We start from the raw sequence: 21264 nt of genomic DNA on the forward strand, positions 1-21264 counted from the left end.
CCAGAGCCAGTTGCGCTCCCCACGCTGCCCAGCGGGAGCAGCAGGCCAGAGAGTGGCCCGGCTGCAGGGGAGGGGGGATAGTGGGGGAGGTGTCAGGGACTAGGTTCCCCAGCTGGGAGCTCAGGGGCCAGGAAGAACGGTCCCGCGCGCCAGATTTGGCCCGCAGGCCATAGTTTGCCCACATCTGCTGTAGAAGGAAGCCAGGAAGGACAGGATCTAGGCCGAAGGGTACAATGAACCAGAGAGAGAGAGAAAATATCTTCAGGAATAATACTGGGTTTTTTTCTTCTTGTAAAAAAGTTTCATTTTCAGTGTTAGAATCAAATGACTGATTATTTACTGTTGTCACCTGACTGCTGATATAAACCTTCTCTTAAGAGAGAATAGCCACTGGAGCCACATAGAATAGTTGTGAATCCACTGGAACCGGTTCTCCCACTAAACTCAGGGGTGCCCAGGGAGTTGTGCTGCAGCAATTCTGTAGGCTCTCTACATGGGCCATGCAAATCCTGCCCATAAGAACATAAAACAGCCATCCTGGGTTAGACTAAATGTCCATTGTGATGGGTTGGATCACAGAAACCCCCTTGGGAGCTGCCACCTGATGTGCAAAGACTACCTCTGCTCCTGTTTTCCCTGCCAGCTCAGGACTCCAGCACCCTGTCTTGCTGAGCCAGACACTCCCGTCTGCTCCAACACAGATCCAGGGTCTGAATCACTTACCCCAAAGCTGCAAGTTTACCTGAAAACAGCTCACAGAAGTGTGCTTGTCTTTAGCACTCAGTTGCCCAACTCCCAATGGGGTCTAAACCCAGATAAATCCGTTTTACCCTGCATAAAGCTTATGCAGAGTAAACTCATAAATTGTTCGCCCTCTATAACACTGATAGAGAGATATGCACAGTTGTTTGCTCCCCCAGGTATTAATACATACTCTGAGTAAATTACTAAATAAAAAGTGATTTTATTAAATACAGACAGTAGGATTTAAGTGGTTCCTAGTAGTAACAGACAGAACAAAGTAAGTCACCAAGCAAAATAAAATAAAATGCGCAAATCTATGCCTAATCAAACTGAATACATATAATCTCACCCTCAGAGATGCTTCAGTAAGTTTTTTCTCAGACTGGACACCTTCCAGGCCTGGGCACAATTCTTTCCCCTGGTACAGCTCTTGTTGCAGCTCAGGTGATAGCTAGGGGATTCTTCATGATGGCTCCTCTCCCCCCTCTGTTCTCTTCCACCCCTTTATATATCTTTTGCATAAGGCGGGAACCCTTTGTCCCTCTGGGTTCCCACCCCTCCCCCCACCTGGAAAAGCACCAGGTTAAAGATGGATTCCAGTTCAGGTGACATGATCACATGTCACTGCAAGACTTCATTGCCCACTTGCCAGCACACACATATACAGGAAGACTAACAGGTAAACACAGCCATCTGCAGACAATGGTCCTGGTTAATGGGAGTCATCAAGATTCCAAACCATCATTAATGGCCCACACTTTACATAATTACAATAGGTCCTCAGAGTTATATTTCATATTTCTAGTTTTAGATACAAGAATGGTACATTTATACAAATGGGATGATCACACTCAGTAGATTATAAGCTTTGTAATGATACCTTACAAGAGACCTTTTGCATGAAGCATATTCCAGTTACATTATATTCACTTATCATATTTTTATAAAACTATTCCAGTTACATTATATTCACTTATTATATTTTTATAAAACCATATAGACTGCACAACGTCACATCCATCTAGCCCAGTATCCTGTCCTCTGACAGTGGCCAATGCCAGGAGCCCAAGAGGGAATGAACAGAACAGGTAATCATCAAGTGATCCATCCTCTGTCGCCCATTCCCAGTGTCTGGCAAACAGAGGCTAGGGACACCATCCCTGCCCATCCTGGCTAATAGCCATTCATGGATCTATCCTCCATGAACTTATCTAGTTATTTTTTGAACCCTGTTATAGTCTTGGCTGTCACAACATCCTCTGGCAAGGAGTTCCACAGGTTGACTGCGTGGTGTGAAAAAATACTGACTTTTGTTTGTTTTAAACCTGCTGCCTATTAATTTCATTTGGTGACACCTAGTTCTTGTGTTATGAGCAGGAGTAAATAACACCTCCTTATTTACTTTCGCCACACAAGTCATGATTTTATAGAACTCTATCAGATCCCCCCTTGGACGTCTTTTTTCCAAGCTGAAAAGTCCCATTCTTATTAATCTCTCCTCATATGGCAATTGCTCCATACCCCTAATAATTTTTATTGCCCTTTTCTAAACCTTTTCCAATTCCAATATATCTTTTTTGAGATGGGGCAACCACATCTGCACACAGTATTCAGAATGTGAGCGTACCATCGATTTATATACAGGCAATATGATATTTTCTATCTTATTATCTATCCCTTTCTTAATAATTCCCAACATTCTGTTTGCTTTTTTGACTGCCACTGCACATTGAGTGGATGTTTTCAGAGAACTATAACTCCAAGATCTCTTTCTTGAATGTTAACAGCTAATTTGGACCCCATCATTTATACATATAGTTGGGATTATGTTTTCCAATGTACATTACTTTGCATTTATCAACACTGAATTTCATCTGCCATTTTGTTGCCTAGTCACCCAGTTTTGAGAAATCCTTTTGTAGCTCTTCACAATCTGCCTGGAACTTAACTATCTTGAATAGTTTTGTATCATCTGCAAATTTTGCCACCTCACTGTTTACCCCTTTTTCCAGATCATTTATGAATATGTTGAATAGGACTGGGCCCAGTACAGACCCATGTGGGACACCACTATTTACCTCTCTCCATTCTGAAAACTAACCATTTATTGCTACCTTTTGTTTCCTATCTTTTAACCAGTTACCATGAGAGGATCTTCCCTCTTATCCCATGACTGCTTACTTTGCTTAATTGCCTTTGATGAGGGTCCTTGTCAAAGGCTTTCTGAAAATCTAAATACACTATATCCACTAGTTCTCCCTTGTCCACGTGCTTGTTGACCCCCTCAAAGAATTCTAGTAGATTGGTGAGGCATGATTTCCCTTTACAAAAAACATGTTGACTATTCCCCAACAAATTATGTTCATCTATATGTTGGACAATTTTGTTCTTGACTATAGTTGCAACCAGTTTGCCCGGTACTGAAGTCAGGCTTACTGGCCTGTAATTGCTGGAGTCACCTCTGGAGCCCTTTTCAAAAATTGGAGTCACGTTAGCTATCCTCCAGTCATTTGGTACAGAAGCTGATTTAAATGATAGGTTACAGACTACAGTTAGTAGTCCTGCAATTTTACATTTGAGTTCCTTCAGAACTCTTGGGTGAATACCATCGAGTCCTGGTGACTTATTGCTGTTTAGTTTATCAATTTGTTTCAAAACCTCCTCTAATGATACCTCAATCTGGGACAGTTCCTCAGGGCATGTCTACACTTACCTCTGTAGCAATTGATCCAGTGGGGGGCGATTTATTGTGTCTAGTGAATATGCGATAAATCAACGGCTGAGCACTCTCCCATCAACTCCGGTACTCCACTGGAGCGAGAAGTGTAGGCGGAGTCGACAGGGGAGCATCAGCAGTCAACCTACCGCAGTGAAGAAACCGCGGTAAGTAGTTCTAAGTACATTGCATAACTTAGATCGATCCCCCCCCCCCCCCCCCCCAGTGTAGACCAGGCCTCAAATTTGTCACCTAAAAAGAATGGCTCAGGTTTGGGAATCTCCCTCACATCCTCAACTGTGAAGACTGATGCAAAGAATTCATTTAGTTTCTCTGCAATGGCCTTATCGTCCTTAAGTGCTCCTTTAGCATCTCCATCGTCCAGGGGCCCCATTGGTTGTTTAGCAGGCTTCCTGCTTCTGATGTACTTAAAAAAAATGTTACTATTACTTTTTGAGTCTTTGGCTAGCTGTTCTTCAAATTCTTTTTTGGCCTTCCTAATTATATTTTTATTCTTCATTTGCCAGAGTTTATGCTCCTTTCTATTTTCCTCACTAGGATTTAACTTCCACCAACCTTCCTCACCCCTGCTACACAGAAGAATAAATAGTGCATCTTTTCATAGGTAGCTTATCCCAACATATTAATATCACATAACCAAAAAAATATCCAATTAAACTGACAGGAATTAATTGACATCATAATAATGAACATCTCTATCTTGTTTTGCCCCTGGGAGACATATATAGAGATATAGATAGATATAGATATAAGATATAGATGTATAAAGTAAAGGGAGATGCCACCTGGAGATAATGCTGCAGGTTAGGTTTTAATTAGATACAATTATATACTGAACATATTAAAACAAAATTAACAGACTTCCTACACACACACACACACACACACACACACACACACACACACACACACACACAATTCTTTATTCAACCCTGCCATTATCCTCGATAAATAACTTTACTTTTCCTTCTTGCTTCACACACCTATGTCTACAAAGACCAGTGACGTTTTCCCACATTTTATTTCCTCTTCAAATCCTCCCTTCCCTTGCCCCAGGATCTTTCAGAGGCACACTTGCAGAGGGCAGATGTTGATGTCTGAGAGGTACATGGCCCCTGCAACTTCTTTATCCCTCCGGTGTCCCCCACAGTGTGGTTAGCAGGCAACAGTAATGACAAGTGCACACTTCTGCACCTACTCCACTATCTTCCTTTCCTTTGCCTCGGAGCTTGTGGAGCAGGCAGACTTGTCCCTCACCTCACCTGGCTTCCCCACTCCAATTTTCTCCTGGATCCACTGAAACCTGGCTCTGCCCCTCTACTCCAATGAAATCACTATCACTAAGATCATTCTCTTTGTCAAGCATAACAGCCTCTTCTCCCTTCTCATCTTCCTTAACATACCCATTGTTTTTAACAGAGTCGTTCACGCCCTCTTGTTCCTGAGCTTTCGGAACACTGTAGTCATCTGGTCCCCCACCCAACTCTATCTTTTCTCTTTCAACTGCTCCTCCTCAACACCAGCATCGCTCAGGGCTCTGTCCTTGCCTCTCTCTATACTTATCCCTTAACTTACACTACTGACCTCATCTGCTCCCTTGGCTTCAGTTCCCATCTGTGCTCTGGTGACTCCCAAATCTCGATCTCCACTACAATCCCTCTCCTTCTCTAATGGCGCCTCACCATCTACCGTTCCAGGATCCTCCTGCCAGGTGATGATCGAAGTGGCCAAGACTAAATTTGTCACCTCTCCCCTCTAAACCGTCCCTTCTTCCCCCGCTCTGTCTAAGCCACCAGCCCTGCTAGTCTCCTCTTCCACCCCACACAGTCAGGCAGCCTGTCGCCGAGTCCTGTGGGTTTTTCCAGTTCAACGCCTCTCAAATCTGTCCCTCCCTCTGTCCACACTGACAAGCCTTGTCCGTGGTGTCCTCACATTGTAAATTCCACCTCCGCCCCCCAGGGGCCCGATATCGGACACCCCCCCACACACACCTCCCACTGGCCTGGCATCGCTCCAGCCACACACCCTCCTCCTGGCTCATTCTCTCCCGTCATCCGCACAACGTGGGTGCCACCCCCCCTTATCACTAGTCCTACCCCTGCTCACCCACCCACCCTTCCCCTGGTGCCCCTTTCCAGCTGCTCTCCTCATGGCCTAGGTTCCTCCATTCCTGCGCCCTCCCTCCTTTGGGTCCCCGGCCCCCCGTGTGTATCCCTCCCCATCCCCAAACATCTCTCCTCCGGATTCCTCCATTCAGCTCCCAACCCGCCCCCGAGCCTGCCCCAGCCGCGCTGGCTGGGCAGGGGAAAGGCCGCCACTTCAGCGAGACGTGACTTTCCCAGCGCGACGCACATTGCGCTGCACATGCCCGGAAGGAGAAGGTACATTCTGGCCAGAGCAGGATCGGTTCCCCAGCCCCAGCCTCCTGTAGTCGCCTCGCCCCTTTCCCTGCGTCGGCGGGCTCTGCAGGGCCGGCGGCTGCTGCCTGAGCTGAAGTCACCGGACAAAGCTACAAGGAGCCAGCGGGCTTTCACGCCGCTGAAAGGAGTAATATAATCCCGAGGGAAAAACCATCTCCCCGAGAGATGCAGCCCCCTGCCCCGCACACTGGGGGGAGGCAGGGCTCGGGCGAGCGGAGGCTGCAGCCCAGGCAGGTACTCTACACCCGTGTACACACCAGCCCCCCAGCACACACGCTGCCGTCTCGTGGCCTTCGAAACTCACGCGTAACAAGTTCGATGAAACTTTTTCAAAGTTCGTCCTTTGGGATTTGTTTTCACGTTTAACAAGAACCAGGGCATGCTAAAGTGTCTGTCACCGGGGGGTCTAAGTGTCCTTGCGTTAAATATATGTGGGCAGGTTTGTTTTAATTCCGCACTGTTTAAAAATAATAATAATTGTGGCGCTTCTTGGGGCAATTGGCTGTAAAAGTTATTTTGTTACCCCTGGGATCGCACGCAGGCTGGTGCAAGAGGCCTAGGCGCTGCAAAGACGTCCTGGTTAAAAACAATTTCAGATTCTAGAGACTGAAAAATAGATCTATGCAGGTAGTAATTAAAAGTGACAAGCAGCCCAGAGAACAACGGTCAGACAAGACTGCCGACAAGACTGTGCCTGGGCCCCCTGACTCCCGTTGGGAGGAAACAAAATCCCACAAAAGCCACTTTTCAAACACCCCCCTGCCTCACAACGTCCCGAGCCAGGAGTTGGAGTGGGGTCTCCCCCCAGACACTCCCCCGGAGAGATTTCAGAGCTCCCCCTCCTGCTCTCTGCCACACGCACCAGTGCAAGGAGAAGGGGGAAGAAGATGGCCGTTTGTGATCCAATATAAAAGCTCTTTGTTGCATTCACACAAAAGCCAAGAGCCACTTTTCGGCCCGGGCCTGAGGCCAGTGGAAGGAGCTGCTCTGCTCCAGGGCGAAAAGAAAGCGCCCCCCACACGGAAGAAAGCTCAGCGAAAAGGGAACACGAATAAAAAAGAGCGAGAGGAGAAACGTTAAGCTGCAGCTTTGTGCTCAGCAGCCCTGGGATTTATTCGACCTCCTCAGTCTAGTGCCTTTTATCGAGGCAGAATCGTAATCCCAGCAGGTCCAGAGCCACCACCAACAAAACACAACAAACCAGTTGGTCTGATCAGCCCAAAGCGGCAGGAGCAGCAGGATGTCTGTGATCACTTACTTGTCCGTCTCTTGTGACATGTTTGATCCAATGAACTCTCTCCCCTTTTCCTGCTGCCTCAGTCTCTCTGGTGAAACTGGACTTTCAAGTCTGTGCAGGTGAAGGTGTGTGTGAGCGCCCGGGACGGGAGAACCAGAGCTACTAGTAATTCTGCTTTCCTCCCTCTCCCCCCCCCTCCGCCAGCCCCAGAGGTAGGACAGGTAGAGCCCCCTCCCCCCTCACATGTGGGCAGAGGCTGGGTGCTGGGCTCTCTCCCGTGGTGCTGGGGCAGTGGGAGGCACAGAGCGGAAAGCAGCAGACCTAGGCGCCCACAGGTAACTTTCTCGAGAGGAGCTGGATTCTTTCACTCAAGGATACAAGGCAGAGGGACGAACTGCGAGCTGATTGGATGGAGGTGGCTCTCAGGTGAGCTGCCATTGGAAGAGGCGCGCTCAGGTAAGGCCCCTGCTTAACTGCAGGCAACTCGCTGCGGAGCAAGGCAGCACGGAGCTAGCTGGGGAGAGCTGAAAACAGAGCTGCCCGGGGCTGGCTGCAGGCAGCTGAGCTGAGCTGGGGGGAGACCTGATGGTCCAGGAGCCCACAGGCCCGAGCGAGGCCCCATCAGCGCTCTCTGCCCTCCACGCAACTTTTTCCTTAGGGCTGTTTAACAATCGGCCCCACCCCCACCCGCAGACAGCTGAAATGGCAGCCGAGTAGGGGAAAAGGCCAACGCTATTGAATTCAGGGATATCAAGAGTCCTGGATGGCCAATGGGGTATGGCTGAGAACAACAAACAAGAACATTTATTGTCTCGTAAAGAGGGATGGTTGGCAGAAATATGTAACTAGTCTACAGCTACCTTAGAGACAAATACAACAAAGAGTCTGGTGGCACCTTAAAGACTAACAGATTTATTTGGGCATAAGCTTTCGTGAGTAAAAACCTCACTTCTTCGGATGCATGATGCATCCGAAGAAGTGAGGTTTTTACTCACGAAAGCTTATGCCCAAATAAATCTGTTAGTCTTTAAGGTGCCACCAGACTCTTTGTTGTTTTTGTAGATACAGACTAACACGGCTACCCCCTGATACTTAGAGACAAATGTATCTATTACATAATTGCATTGTACCAGTTTTACCCATACAAGATTTACAGTCCCGATCAGGACTATAAAAGGGCACTTGTGAGAGTTCTGCTCAGTTAAACAGCATCGTCCAGCTTTGGTTTTGGCATTAAGTACATGGTAGGGAAAATTAATGTATATGCCTTAGGATTTTACCCAACCAAAACCTGTCAACTAGTAACCTGCACCCCCTACCCACCCATTCTTGCAATTCCTTAGCCCTGTCAGTATCACACTAACATCTATTGGCCGTTTCAGTGTTTCATTTTGTTGTTGTCATTTGAAGTTCTCCAGAGAAGCATCAACATTTGCCCTGTAACTCCACAGAAATAGGAATTAGACAGACACTCAATTCTTCAGGCTTAAAATAGATACTTCATGAGGCTGTAATGAACTGAATTTTAAATTGGTGGATTTGTCAGTGAAGAAAACATTTCATAGTGAAGACAGATACATGATGCCGGAAAATGACACCAACCATCAGAATTTAAGAGCAACTGGTAGCAAATGGTGTGGAACATCTGGCAAGATATAGGTTGTAAGCACAGAAGTCCTAGGAAAAGTAAGAGCTAGAAAAGCTTAGAGACAAAAGCTTGCTGTGCTTTATAAATAATATTTTATATCCTAAATAGTGTATAAATCCATTATATGATATACTTTTTCACAAGGATAATATTTACTTAGTTGTCCTGTTTCACAGCAGGATTAATGAATTAATCAAGTAAAAGGTAGTTGCCTCGATGAACAGCTATTCATAAGGCACCTAAGAGGTTGGTATTTCAATTTCAGCTCTGCTCACATGCCTTTTTAGTTCATAAAGGTGTTCACTGGTAGGAACATTCACTGAAACAGTACATTTTTTAGTAAATATTATAATGTTCAAATATATAAAATTTTGAACTTGTGGAGTTTTATTCTCCTGCCACCCCAGTTTAAATAAGGCTTAGCTCTCTTTAATTAAATGGGATTTCAATCATGTAAAAATCAGCATGAGATCAGAATCAGGCGCATAAATATTTGCATAAACCTGAGTCTATATTCAAAGTTACTAGCCAATTAAGCTCAAATCAATATAAACCAGATTTAAATTGATTTAAGAGTGTCCGCTAAAAGTTTGCATTGGTTTAGCTAAATTGATTTTAAAATTATTTTAGCTACACCAGTAGAGCTTTGAATATAGACTGGGCCTAATTATTAGGGGACAAAAATAATACCTTGGAACCTGCATGTACAGTCAAAACTAAGTAACAGCTTGAATTTTGAATAACAAATGCTGGCAATAAACTGCTCAAACAATCTATAGATCAAGAATTATTCATAAAAATGATTCTATGAGTAGTTGTGTGTAACAAATCTGAGAAAGTCAAAATTTGAACAGAAAAGAGCCAATTCATTCAATAAATTACTCACTAGAAATTATTTGCTCATTTCTAATAAGGAATTATGGTGCCACCTTAAAACCACTTGAGGGCCTAAGGGTACAATCCTTCAGTAGCTTTTTTTGGAAAAATAAATGGTGAAATGCTGGCTCTATTGAAGTCAGTGTGAACACTCCCATTAAGTTCAATAGGGTAAGGATTTCATCCCAAATCCTTATGTTTTAGTTATCTTGAAAGAAACTATTGGGCCAAAAAGGACTGTTTGTATGAGTAAGGCAAATAGATGGTTCCCATATCGGGTCTAATCCTTTCTTTCCCTTTATTTTTAACAGTACGATAACATTTGGTATGTGATTTTTCATTTTCCTAATGAAGTCTATAAAATTAGAGTAAGGCCATTGATCAGTACTTTTGAAAATCCCACCTGTAATGAGGTAGGAGTGTTGACATGGAAGGTTGGGTGACTTTATAAGAAAAACATTCTCATCACATCCACAATTCTGGATCAAACCCAATTTGTAATCTGAACTTAAGTTTGTTGTCCTAGTACACAGATCACAACACAAAACTGTTTTTGGCAGTCTGATCTCAGGAGATTCCCTTAGAACAGGGGCGGCTAACCTGAGCCTGAGAAGGAGCCAGAATTTACCAATGTACATTGCCAAAGAGCCACACTAATATGTCAGCAGCCCCCCATCAGCTCTCCTCACTCGAACCTCCAGTAACTCCTGCCTGCCGGTAGCCTCACCAATCAGTGCCTGCCGCCCGGTGCACAGCAGGCTCTAGTGGGGAGAGGGGAGAGTGAGGGCTTGGCAGGCTCGGGGGATGCAGTGGAGTGGGTGCAGGGCCTGGGGGTTGAGCACTGAGAAGTCCCCGGCACATTGGAAAGTTAGCATCTATAGCTCCAGCCGGGGAGTCAGTGCCTATGCAAGGAGCCGCATATTATGGTAACTTATGAAGAGCTCATGCATCTCCGGAGCCACAGGTTGGCCACCCCTGCCTTAGAACGAACTAACCTGGAGACTGAATAAGCTTTCAACTGCAAAGAAAGTGGTCCAAGGTCAAAACTAGGGACAAGAGTAGAAAATTATAGGGTAGTATCCCTTTCTGTTTTGTGGATACTGGAGATGTCTAGTGATATCCTTATTCCCCAGCCTGGAGGTGTGGGAGAAGGAAAATAGATCCTGGAAATCATCCTACTATATTTGGTGGGGATTTCTTTGGTTGGATGGAGTTTTTCTGCTACATCTAGCAGACTGAAATACATCTTAAAGTGTAGGAGTCAAGCTCTAGTTGAGCAAGTCAAACAAGTCCTGTCTGGTCCAACCTGCTGCTCATTCGTCGTGATCTACAAAATCTCCATATTTGTTTGTGTGTCATTGAGTCAGTTGCAAAATCAGCTAACAATATCTTCTGACCAGAGCAATCATCCTCTCTTGTAGTCTAAACAGTGAGTGAGCTAAAACGCAATGGCCATGTGGCATATATTTTAAAATCTATGGCTTATCTTTGGAGCTTACAAGAACAATTAAAACAACAGTTTTATTTACTGTTCCAGTCAACCACTGTTTTTCATACTTTGCTTTGGCTTGCTTGTTTGCATAGCAGCCACTAGTTTTACTATGGCATTACTCCTATAAAGAACCAGCGTAGAATTCAACTAAGAACTTACCTCATGTTTGCATTATTTTCTCCGTTACAGCTAACTAGCATTGTTTGGACTTGCCAGCACTGGGCAGAGAAAATAGGAAATGCAAATAAGGTTTAACTAGGGTTTAATTGGGGTAAGTACCTAAAATGGTTTTCTGAAAACTACTAAAAGAAGTCTGTGAGATAAAGGTTGTTAAAAGTTTATATTTATATAAAAACAATGCTATAAAGAAGTTCAGTGAGACAGCAGATGTTTGACAACCGATTCTCTTAGTTTGAAAGGATTACCCTCTATTTTCACTTTTCTACTGCTATGTCATTGTCAGTTGTTGATCCAGACTGCGTGCACTTACAATAAGTTGCCTACCTACTAATTTTGTAGCATATAGCCCTTAATGTTAAGCCCTTCTATAGGCTCTCCTTGGTAGTCATCTTCTGTATCAAACTCATCCCTGCTGAAACCTTATTTGATTGTTTTGTTCAATTTCTTTATTTTATTCTAAATATATGTAGGACCTGATCCCCAACAGACTTCAGTGGAGCTCTGCCAGTTTATACAAGCTGAAGATCTGGCCCACAGTTTGCCCCCTGAGAGTTCCAGCAAGCTCAGGTGATTTTCTTTTAACAAGACACATAACACTTTCTTTTCCCCCTTTCCTCCCCAACACATCATTTACTTCTTGTTTTTTTTTTTTTTAAATGTTGGAAGTCAGTTCCCAAGAATTTAGTCTCTAGTTTCCAGGAATTTATAGTAAATATGGCAGTTGGGAGTGCAATCTGAAGAATAAATGGGCAAGAGTGGGAGGTGAATGAGAAAACGCTATCAAGGCATCAGTTTTAGGGCTTGATCCAGCTTCCATATATATCCGTGGGAATCTTTCTAAATCATCATGGGGAGAATCTTCAAATTCATGGAGTAACTTCATCTGAGATCTTAGTTTTTGCTGTCTTGGGGAGACACATAAAATGCTATTATTTGGTCTAGTGTGTGACAAGCCTTTGTTGAATCTCAGAAGGCAGTAACACTAAAATTTGGACCTCAGTTTTTTGTTAATGGCAGGAAAAATTCATAATTTTTTTAAAATTTGCCATCATTAGTTTAATTTCAGTCTCCTTTTCCAAATTAAAATTATTGTTTTATACCAAAGAATTCCTTCAGTTGTACAAATGAAAACAGTGTTTTTTCCTGGTTCTACACTCAACATAATCCAGGTCACAGTGCACTCTAGTGCCCCAATTCTGCAGTGAGCTCTGTGCAGGTGGATCCCTGGACTTTCACAGAGCTTGCACACTGCTCAATACAGGATTGGGCCTCTGACTGAATTTCCAACCAGTTTGCAAGAATTGTAAAGCTGTTGTGAGTTTTAGAAAATACAGATATAAAATAACCATTTGAAATGATAAATGACTCAAAAACTATTCAGTGTGTTTTCTCAGGATCTCTCTTTGCTCTACTTTATTGTCCTAAAAGTAATAGATATACCTGCTCAAACTGTTTTATTCCGAATACTTCCCAGCACTCTGCAATCTTTCCATTCAGTAGATTAACAGGAAGGATGGATTCTAAACAAAGCCTGTTTACCTTCTCCACACTTCAGGAACCATAGTAAACTCAGTCCAAAGAGTCTCAGGAAAAAAAGCTTTTCATTCAGTACAGTTGAAATCAGCAAATAAAGCTTTAATTGCACTGGAATTGGCCCCAACTATCAACGTAAATCAATACTATGAAAATTATAGAAAATGATGCTTGAAAATTATCAATAATATTTTAATCAATTAGATGGCAGGGAGCACTTCAGGGTTAATACTGAAAAAAATATTAGGAAATGGTATTTTTATAAATAGAATAGCAACTTTCAAAGAATGTCAAGATAAGACCAACTGTGCATTTATCATCTTCAGAGGACTTTATAATGTTACTAGGAAAGTCCTCACAACAGCTGTGTGAAGTAGGTAACTGTTATTTTACTTACACGGAGACCGAGGCAGGAGAGTTAAGTGACTTGTTGAATGTTAAAAGGAGTTAGAGCCAGAGGAGAACTCTGGAGGCCTTGGCTCCTAGTCCTATAGCAAGGTCAATAGCCCACCTCTGAGTTTCTAGGTCAGTTTTGTTTTTATGTCAGTTTGACATGTGCAGAATATTATCAATTTCCATTGTCTATTTCTATTTATTCAGACCAAGTTTCTAAGGAGAGAGCAGATATACAATTTTTCCTGGGTTAAAAGTGAAATAAATCTGCTCAACAAGCCAGACTGAGTACACTGGACCATCAGAGCCTGCTGAGATAACCTTCAGCCTTCCTCAGGGCTGCTTATCAGTTCCAGGTTATTGTCTGTTGTTTTGTTTTTTAATGCTCATTAGCTTTAAGAGCACTCAGTCCCACTGATTCAGAAAGACCCCAGCTCAGGATCCCCTGCAGCGACAGACTCAGCTGCCTGTCCCAACTGGCTCACAATCTAGGTGATAGTGTGTGTTTATAAGATACATACACAGAGCGCACGCAAGGAGATTTTATTTCTCATATTTAGACCCCCCACTGGAAATAATTTTAGTTATCTCTTGGCTTGCAGTGAAGAAACTACTAGATTCCCAAATGGTTCCCTAACAGCCACTTTGCCGCCTTCCTCCAGCGCCTATGTCCTGCAATGATCGCAGCATGTCCAGATTGAAGAATCAGATCCGTTGTGTTGAAAGCAGACTGCTACCAGGACAGGCAGCATGGCGTAGCTTTGTGCCTTATTTATCCTTTTGCAAGACCAGATGCTTATCTAGCTGAACCCCTGTGTTCCTGTACTGCATGAACTGGCACAAGTTTATTAACTGTTCTTTCATAAAGTTTGTAAATAGTGGGTACCAGAGCCTTTGTTACCTGCTTCAAAGCTATGGAATATACTGTGTAATGACATTACATCTATTTCCTTGGTTCCAGTGTTTAAGAGAGAGATGAGGTATCTATGTTTTTTCAAGCCTTTCAGGCAGTTTGAGCTCTGCAAACTCTTCGTACTGTATAATGCCTTGAGACACTTTGTAAACAAATGAGGGTTGTATTGGAGATTTTGCTTCCTTTATTCCAGTATGGAAAGTAAACATCGCAGGATAAACAGGTTTATTTACAATTCCTGTACTTTTTCTTTCTGCTTCATTCTACTTTTTCTTGGTTTGTTTTTCTCTTTTCCAGCTCCATGGAAGCATTTTCTTTTCACCAAGTGAGTTGAAAGTATATTTTACTGAAGAAGTTAGTTTCATGTGGCACCAAGATATACAAACATTCTAAGGATTTGCCTGTCTTTGTTTGGCTAGAAAAACAAAGTAGGTGGAGATGGCTGTTTGTTTATCTAATGCATATGGTTGTGAGGTGTAAAGCAGTAAGATTTACATTTCAATTTCTTTGCCACTTCTTTCTCTTGCTCCCACACATCAGCAATAGCCTTGAAAGTGCACCGAATTAGTGTGTTTCTATTTTACCACAAACTAACTTGGCGTACTGACACTCCGTAGGGGGATGCAAACCTAGCACTGCTGTCATTCTGGGGACAAATCACCTCCCTGTAAATTGAAAACATAGTTAAGTTGTTTTCAGTGTTGCAATGTTGTTGTAGCCGCGTTGATTCCGGATCTGAGAGACACAAGATGGATGAGGTAATACATTTTATTGGACCAACTTCTGTAGGTGGAAAGTACAAGATTTCAAGCTACATAGAGCTCTTCTTCAGGCCTGGGGAAGGAAGCAGATCTGAGCTAAAGTCAGTTTGGATGGGACAGTGAAAACAAGTGCTTTGTCAGTGCCGTTCCCGTGTGAACTAGTGTACATGGATACATCATTTCATTTAATGAACTCTGCTCATGAAGGATGCTAGGTTGACAGACTGAGGTCGTCTAACCACAACCCAGAAACATTTTCTATTATTATAGGGCCACTCAAGGGCCCACAGGCCCTGTACACACTCATAGTAACAGACTGTTGCCGCCATGAAAAGCTTATGGACCGAATAGACAAGATCTTCCTCTTATAGTGCTTGATGCTGCAAGGTGCTGAGCACTCTTGCCCCACTTCAGCAGAGCATTTAGGTAGTCCCACTGGAGTAACCAACTCTACCCATGTGCACATTCTTAAACATTTTGCTGGATATTGCATACAAATGCAGTATGATCAGCAACAGCCCTCAACCCTGCCCTGGAGAGACCAGCTCTAGGGGTGGAAGAGTAGTTCAGGCACCATTCTCAATCAGTGCTTCGCCTTGATACTTAGACTAATAGCAAGTATGTTGCCCATGATGGTGGAAGTGGTTGCGGAAGAACAAAGAATTCTTGCAATATGAATGTGGTTCCATTACATGTGAGTATATTTGAAACTCAGCATTTTAAGCTGAAACCAAAATAAAGTCCCTTCAGATATTTGCAGTGCATACTTTAAACCAGTTTTGTTAAGGGTCTGTATAATGCAGCTGTGCTGTGCCTCAGCCTGTAACTTTAACATGATGACTTGAACTAGGGCAAACATCAAGCACTAACTAGATCTGACAGTACAACTAAGATGTCTTTTGTTCAGAAAAAAAGTCTTCTGAGTTGTACAATAAAGCAAATTAATTACAGGATTTATAGGGCCAAATTCTTCACTTGGGAGACATGTGGCTCACTTCAAGTCAATCTATTTAAGAGAAATTCAGCATTGCTAGAGCCTTTGGAAGCCCCTGCTTATTGGACATTTCATGTTCCACTCACACAAGTTGTTGTAATGGCACAGGTGTTGCCAACACTGTTCTAAGTGCACATGCTCAGTGCAATTCTCTAGTGCAGATGGACCCGCTGAAGTCAGCAGGATCTGTGGATATATATCCAAGGGCAAGACTGTGGGACTAAAATTCAATATTAATTAAGCAGCGGGTAAGTATGGCCACTCTCATTGACCTGTAAGGAACATACATGCAGAAAGCACAATGGCTAGAAGATTATATACAGTACAATCGAGGAGCATGGCATTTTAGGTCACTCTAGGATTGCATCTTCACTGATGAAGTTAGAAGTTATCCTACAGTTGGTTATTTTTATACTGTGGTAGCACCTAAAGGTCTAGCATTGATGAAAGCATGTCAGGGGAATGCAGGTGTTATTCCACGGTAACATCTAACCCTGCTCGCTAGGTGATATGACGGTAGAAATGCTTACACTTGCTCTACGCTATTCTCTTCAGGTTCTAAAGCGTCCCAACTTTAGCAAGGATGGGTGCTACACCAAAGGTAGGAGCATTTCTGAAAATTCTCATTGCATACAAGACCAATTGAAGAGACTGCTCTGCTGGGATGTCACACATTTAGATTACTTAATTGTAAACAAGCAATTAAAGCATGATGGAGATAACTGATCTTTAAGACAATACTTTAAAGTGCTTGAGCAGCCTTTGCTCAAAATTGCAGCAAAGAACCAGTTTAACAGGATTAACAGAGTTCAGAAGTTAGCAGCTGTTGGCCTCTGTTGACTATAGTTTGCTGGCAACAAAAATGGCAAAGCTCTCTAGGAGTTGTGTAGATTGGAAATGAATTTAGACAGGGATAGATGGTACAGCAGTTAAATGCCATCAGTCATGGGTCATTAGCCAATGGTAGCATGGCTTCTGGCCTGGCGGCATTGCTAATGCTGGTGGCAGCAAGAGATGGACAGTGGAAGGTTGCTTTGTGAATCTGGGAATTGATAGGTAAGGACCTGGACACCTCTGGAACGTTGGCCTCTACTTCATTAGCTATATCTCATGATGGATCTGCAACCTCCTTTAGCTCAGGGGAGAACGTATGAAATAAATGACATCATTGTACCTAGCTGTTCATGATTTAGACCACAGTTGGGGCTAGTTCTTGGAATTTCCATGTATGAATGTGGTGTAGCCGTCTTTTATCCATTGCATTACTTTGTTCTACCTCACAACTAGTAAGACCAGGGGGCACTTTCAGACTATTTCCCTTTGCTCTCTCCTACACATTGCTGAACACATAAGTAAATGCTTTTTACAGTCTAAAGACTGGATACAGTGACATAACCAATACCCGCAGACTTCCCAGGAATTAGAAACATGAAGACTGAAAATTTGTACTGGGGTTGTGCCCCAATCAGGGTCAGCATTCTGTTGTGCCAGGTGCTGTACAAACACAAAGAGACTATCCCAGCCCTCTGAAGAGCTTGCAATTTCTTCTCTTTAAACCACTTGCTCTTAGGGCCTGATCCAAAGCCTGTGGTAGTCAATGAGAATTTTTCCATTCACTTCCGTGGACTATGTATCAAGACCCATAGAGTCAAACCCCTGGCCCTGTGCATAGGTCAGTGTGCAGGTGAGTTCTGGCCTCACTGGAAGGTAACTGAATGTTCAGGGCTGCAGAAGGCTTCCCAGCCACGGACTCCCTTTTCAGAAGGGTACTTCAGCCCCATGGATTCATGTAGGCTCTTATCCAGTGGTCATGTTCTCACCCCGCCTCAACCCCCGCTGCCACGTATTCAGCTCCTATGGAGACTGGGCTCCTCACAGGTTATCCTTTCCTCCCTTCCTCCTGTTGCACGCTCATCCTCACAGCAGAACTGCACTGACTCCACTGCCTATTAGCTCCTACATGCCTAGAGAGGAAGGGCAAAAGCTGTCCCTTTAGATGGTAAATTTAATTCCAGTTTTATAGCAATACCGGTAGATTACGAGCAAATTCAAATTATACCCACTTTAACATAAGTTTGCTTCTAACCATTAGCTAGGAGGAGGGAGAGGATGATTTAGGCTAACAGCTGCCAGACAATAGGCTTGTCTATAGTATTAAATTGGTTTAATCTATGGCAGCCTATGCGATTTAAAGAGAAAGATAAATATACACAAACTGTTCAAAAGCTTGAAGTATTATAATGCTAATTGGGAGAGTCACCAAATGATGCCTTTGCCATGTGTGGGAATTTCACTGTATGGGATTAGTGGCTAATTAGTGACTGACAGTTGAAGTGCACGCCTCCCCATCCCCACCTATGGCAAACTGAAAATAATCAGAGCAGTCCCATGTGATCAACTGTTACCATTGCTTCGAGCAATTAAATAATGATATTTGGCAACAGAAAGTGAGAGTGGGTATGTGACTATTTAAACAGCATTACAGAACCAAACTCCCAGAACAATGAGCAGTATAATTAGACACCACGTTAAAGGCCCTCCAGTATGAACAGCTTGTTGAGTCCTAATTCACAATAGCGAGTTCAAGCTGTCTTTCTGCAAATGCACGAGTCTGGTTATTCCTGTTTCCAATTTTTCCACACCAAGTTCATAGCACATGCAAAATATGGACAGGCGGCACCTCAAAACATATGCTAGATTCAAGAGTGCAGAGTACAGTAAACACTGAGCACTACCCAAGTGACACGAGCATGACAGCCCGTCCTGCAGTTACTGAACATGGGGCATACTACTGTGAGCAGCCCAAATGTCGCCAGACCCAAATGTTAAATTATGAACAGGCAACTCCCACCCCACCCCCAAATCATGAGATTTGAAAAAAATTATTGGGAGGTTATTTGGCTTCTGGTGTCATTTTAAAGCTTCCCTAGAAAATCATGAGGGCTAGAAATTTACTGTGACAGGGCCGTCCTCCATGGTGCTCCCTTGTGGCCCAACAAGACACTCAGCCCAGGAAGGCACATGAGGTCTCCAACAGTGGCTGCTGCGCTGTTTGTCATGGGACCAGTATAGTCTCTGCTATAACCCTCCAGCTAAGGCATGCTTGAGATTGATCCCTTCCAAGGTATCAAAGTCCGAAGATAAAGAGATACTGTGAATTCAAAACCAGAATCATCTTTCGGCAGGACCACACCCTTCTACTCCGGGCTTGCCTTCATGCAGCCTGTTCGTTTAGCCAGCTTTCCTGTGCTGAGTCATCCCATCCACAAGTTCATCCACGCAGCCAGCTGTCTTAGACTCTTGGCTGAAGAGCTCTGTTCTTCCTGGTCAGCCCCAGACTGAGCTTGGTCTCCTCCTTTTAACTCCTCTCTCCACACCTGACATCTACTACAGGTGTAATGGGGCAGGGCCAATTGGGTGCACTGCACAGGCGAGGGCCTCCTCCCCTCCTTGCCAGTGTGGGTTTTGTATGGCCTGTCACACTTCAAAAATGGGGGGGGGGGGAGGAAAAAAAAAGCTGAGATTCTCAAAAGTCACATGAATCCAGTAGCTGGGGCTTTAAGAAAAGCACCAATTATTGTGAAACTTGTGATAACATTGCAGGAGTTGGCTATGCTTTAGTCTCATTGTCCCCAATGTCACTTCTTGCAGTAATAAGTGCTTGTATCATTGGGCACTAAGCTATTTTTCTGAACTACTCTTAATAACATTTGCAAAATCCTTTTGCTTTATTATTTCAGTGCATGAGGATTGTTCTTTAAAAGGCAAAGAGAAGGGGAGAAATATACAATTATTCAGATTTAAAGACCAAAAAAAAAAAAAATGTTAAAACACTACATTAAAATGAAACCATCAAGAATTTTAATCACCTAATTTGACTCATTTTGGAAGTTTTTAATTCACAGGGAGGAAATCACCTGCATTCTAAATATTTGGAAGTGAAACATCCATTTCTCAGTGTTGTCAACTCTTGCGAGTTTTTTGTGAATAACACAGTGTTGGCTTGGACTGGAGTGAGTCTTACCACAATCCAAGAAGCTCCAACCCTCTTGCAAATTTCAACCCTGCCTGGGGAGTGGGGAGGAATGCCCCCTCTCATTGGCTGCCTTCCTTATTTGCCTGCATCCTGGGAAAGAGCAGCCAATCAGGATTTCTGCAGCAGGCAGACAGAGTTCTCTTTCCCCACTGAGGAGCTGCCAGGGGCCAGCCTGCAGCACAGCCAGTCTCCTGGCAACCTAATGAACCCTAATAACAGCCTTCTGATTGGCGGTGCCACCTGATTGGTTGACGGAGTCAGCCGACTGATACTTAAGCTCAGTAGCAGCAGCAGTCCAGTGGCTGTTCAATGGATTTTAGACCACAGCTGCACTTGATCCTGTCCCTGCCTCTGCTATCTCTAGCCTTGCTCCAGCCCATACTTGCTCCACTCCCCAGCTTCTTCCTGCTTCGACTCCCAGCTTCGACCCTCTGCTAGTTACACATTCTGACTGCAACTCTGGTTAACCTTTGGTTTAGGCATTAGTTTCTGACACAGCATTGATCCTTGGCTTCGCTCCTGGATCTGCCCCACCTGAATCCAGCTTTAAGTGGGAGGCAGGACTCTTTCTCCAACTATTAGGTCAGGCCACCTATGACTCAATCACTGACAGGAGCAGAGAGAACTTTTTGGGGAGGGGAGGGGAGGGGAGAGGGAACAGCTCCCACTGTTTTCAGAGAAGGGAGCAGAAAGAACTTAGATGGGAAAGTGGATACGAGGACCCCACTGCAGCTGCTCACCCATGCCTGGAGTGAAACTCCAGGAGCTGCAGGTGGAGCAGATGCAGGGGTTAAGGGGACAGCAGGGCAGAATTGATGTCGGAGGACACAGAATTAATTAGACCCTGCTGGTGCGCTCTAAAAGATTCCCAGTTCATGTTAATGTAGTCCTGAACATTTAATGTGAACTAGGTACCTTTTAGCGCACACTAGCAGTGTCTATGCAGGGCAGTTAGGATGCTATGCATTAGTGCTCTACAAATCACACCACTTTGGAGTGCTTTGCTGTGCAGTGTAGACAAGCCCTAACGCTCTAGGCACGTCAAACAAGTAAACACAATATTCAGTGCAAAATTCACAATCAGCAAGAGAGGCCTGTGAATTCTGCAGTAATAGTCAGCCTTCTCAATGATCAAAATGATGCAACCATTAGGTCAACCCACTTCCCCCCATAACTCTTGCCCATCAACCCAAATCCTCCCTAGATGCCTGAGGGAAATGGTGGGCTTTCCAAAAGGCCCACCAAACAAATCCAAGCTTACAGACAAAAAGCAAAACTAGATACAAAGTCAAAGCTCCTT

The 21264-nt window shown here is 43.9% G+C and overlaps 1 protein-coding gene across 4 annotated transcripts in view; it reads right to left on the minus strand.

Annotated features, from left to right (window-relative positions):
• Positions 1-7589, minus strand: part of GRHL2 (grainyhead like transcription factor 2) — a 114663-nt gene extending 107074 nt beyond the window's left edge. For all 4 annotated transcript variants that reach the window (XM_054018247.1, XM_054018245.1, XM_054018244.1 and 1 more), the window contains exon 1: positions 7160-7589. In XM_054018247.1, coding sequence (XP_053874222.1) covers positions 7160-7179 — 20 coding nt within the window. In that variant the 5' untranslated portion in view covers positions 7180-7589. The remainder of the gene's footprint in view (positions 1-7159) is intronic.
• Positions 7590-21264: the final 13675 nt, after the last annotated feature.

The sequence above is a fragment of the Malaclemys terrapin genome, chromosome 2 (genome assembly GCF_027887155.1).
Source record: "Malaclemys terrapin pileata isolate rMalTer1 chromosome 2, rMalTer1.hap1, whole genome shotgun sequence".
NCBI lineage: Eukaryota > Metazoa > Chordata > Testudines > Emydidae > Malaclemys > Malaclemys terrapin.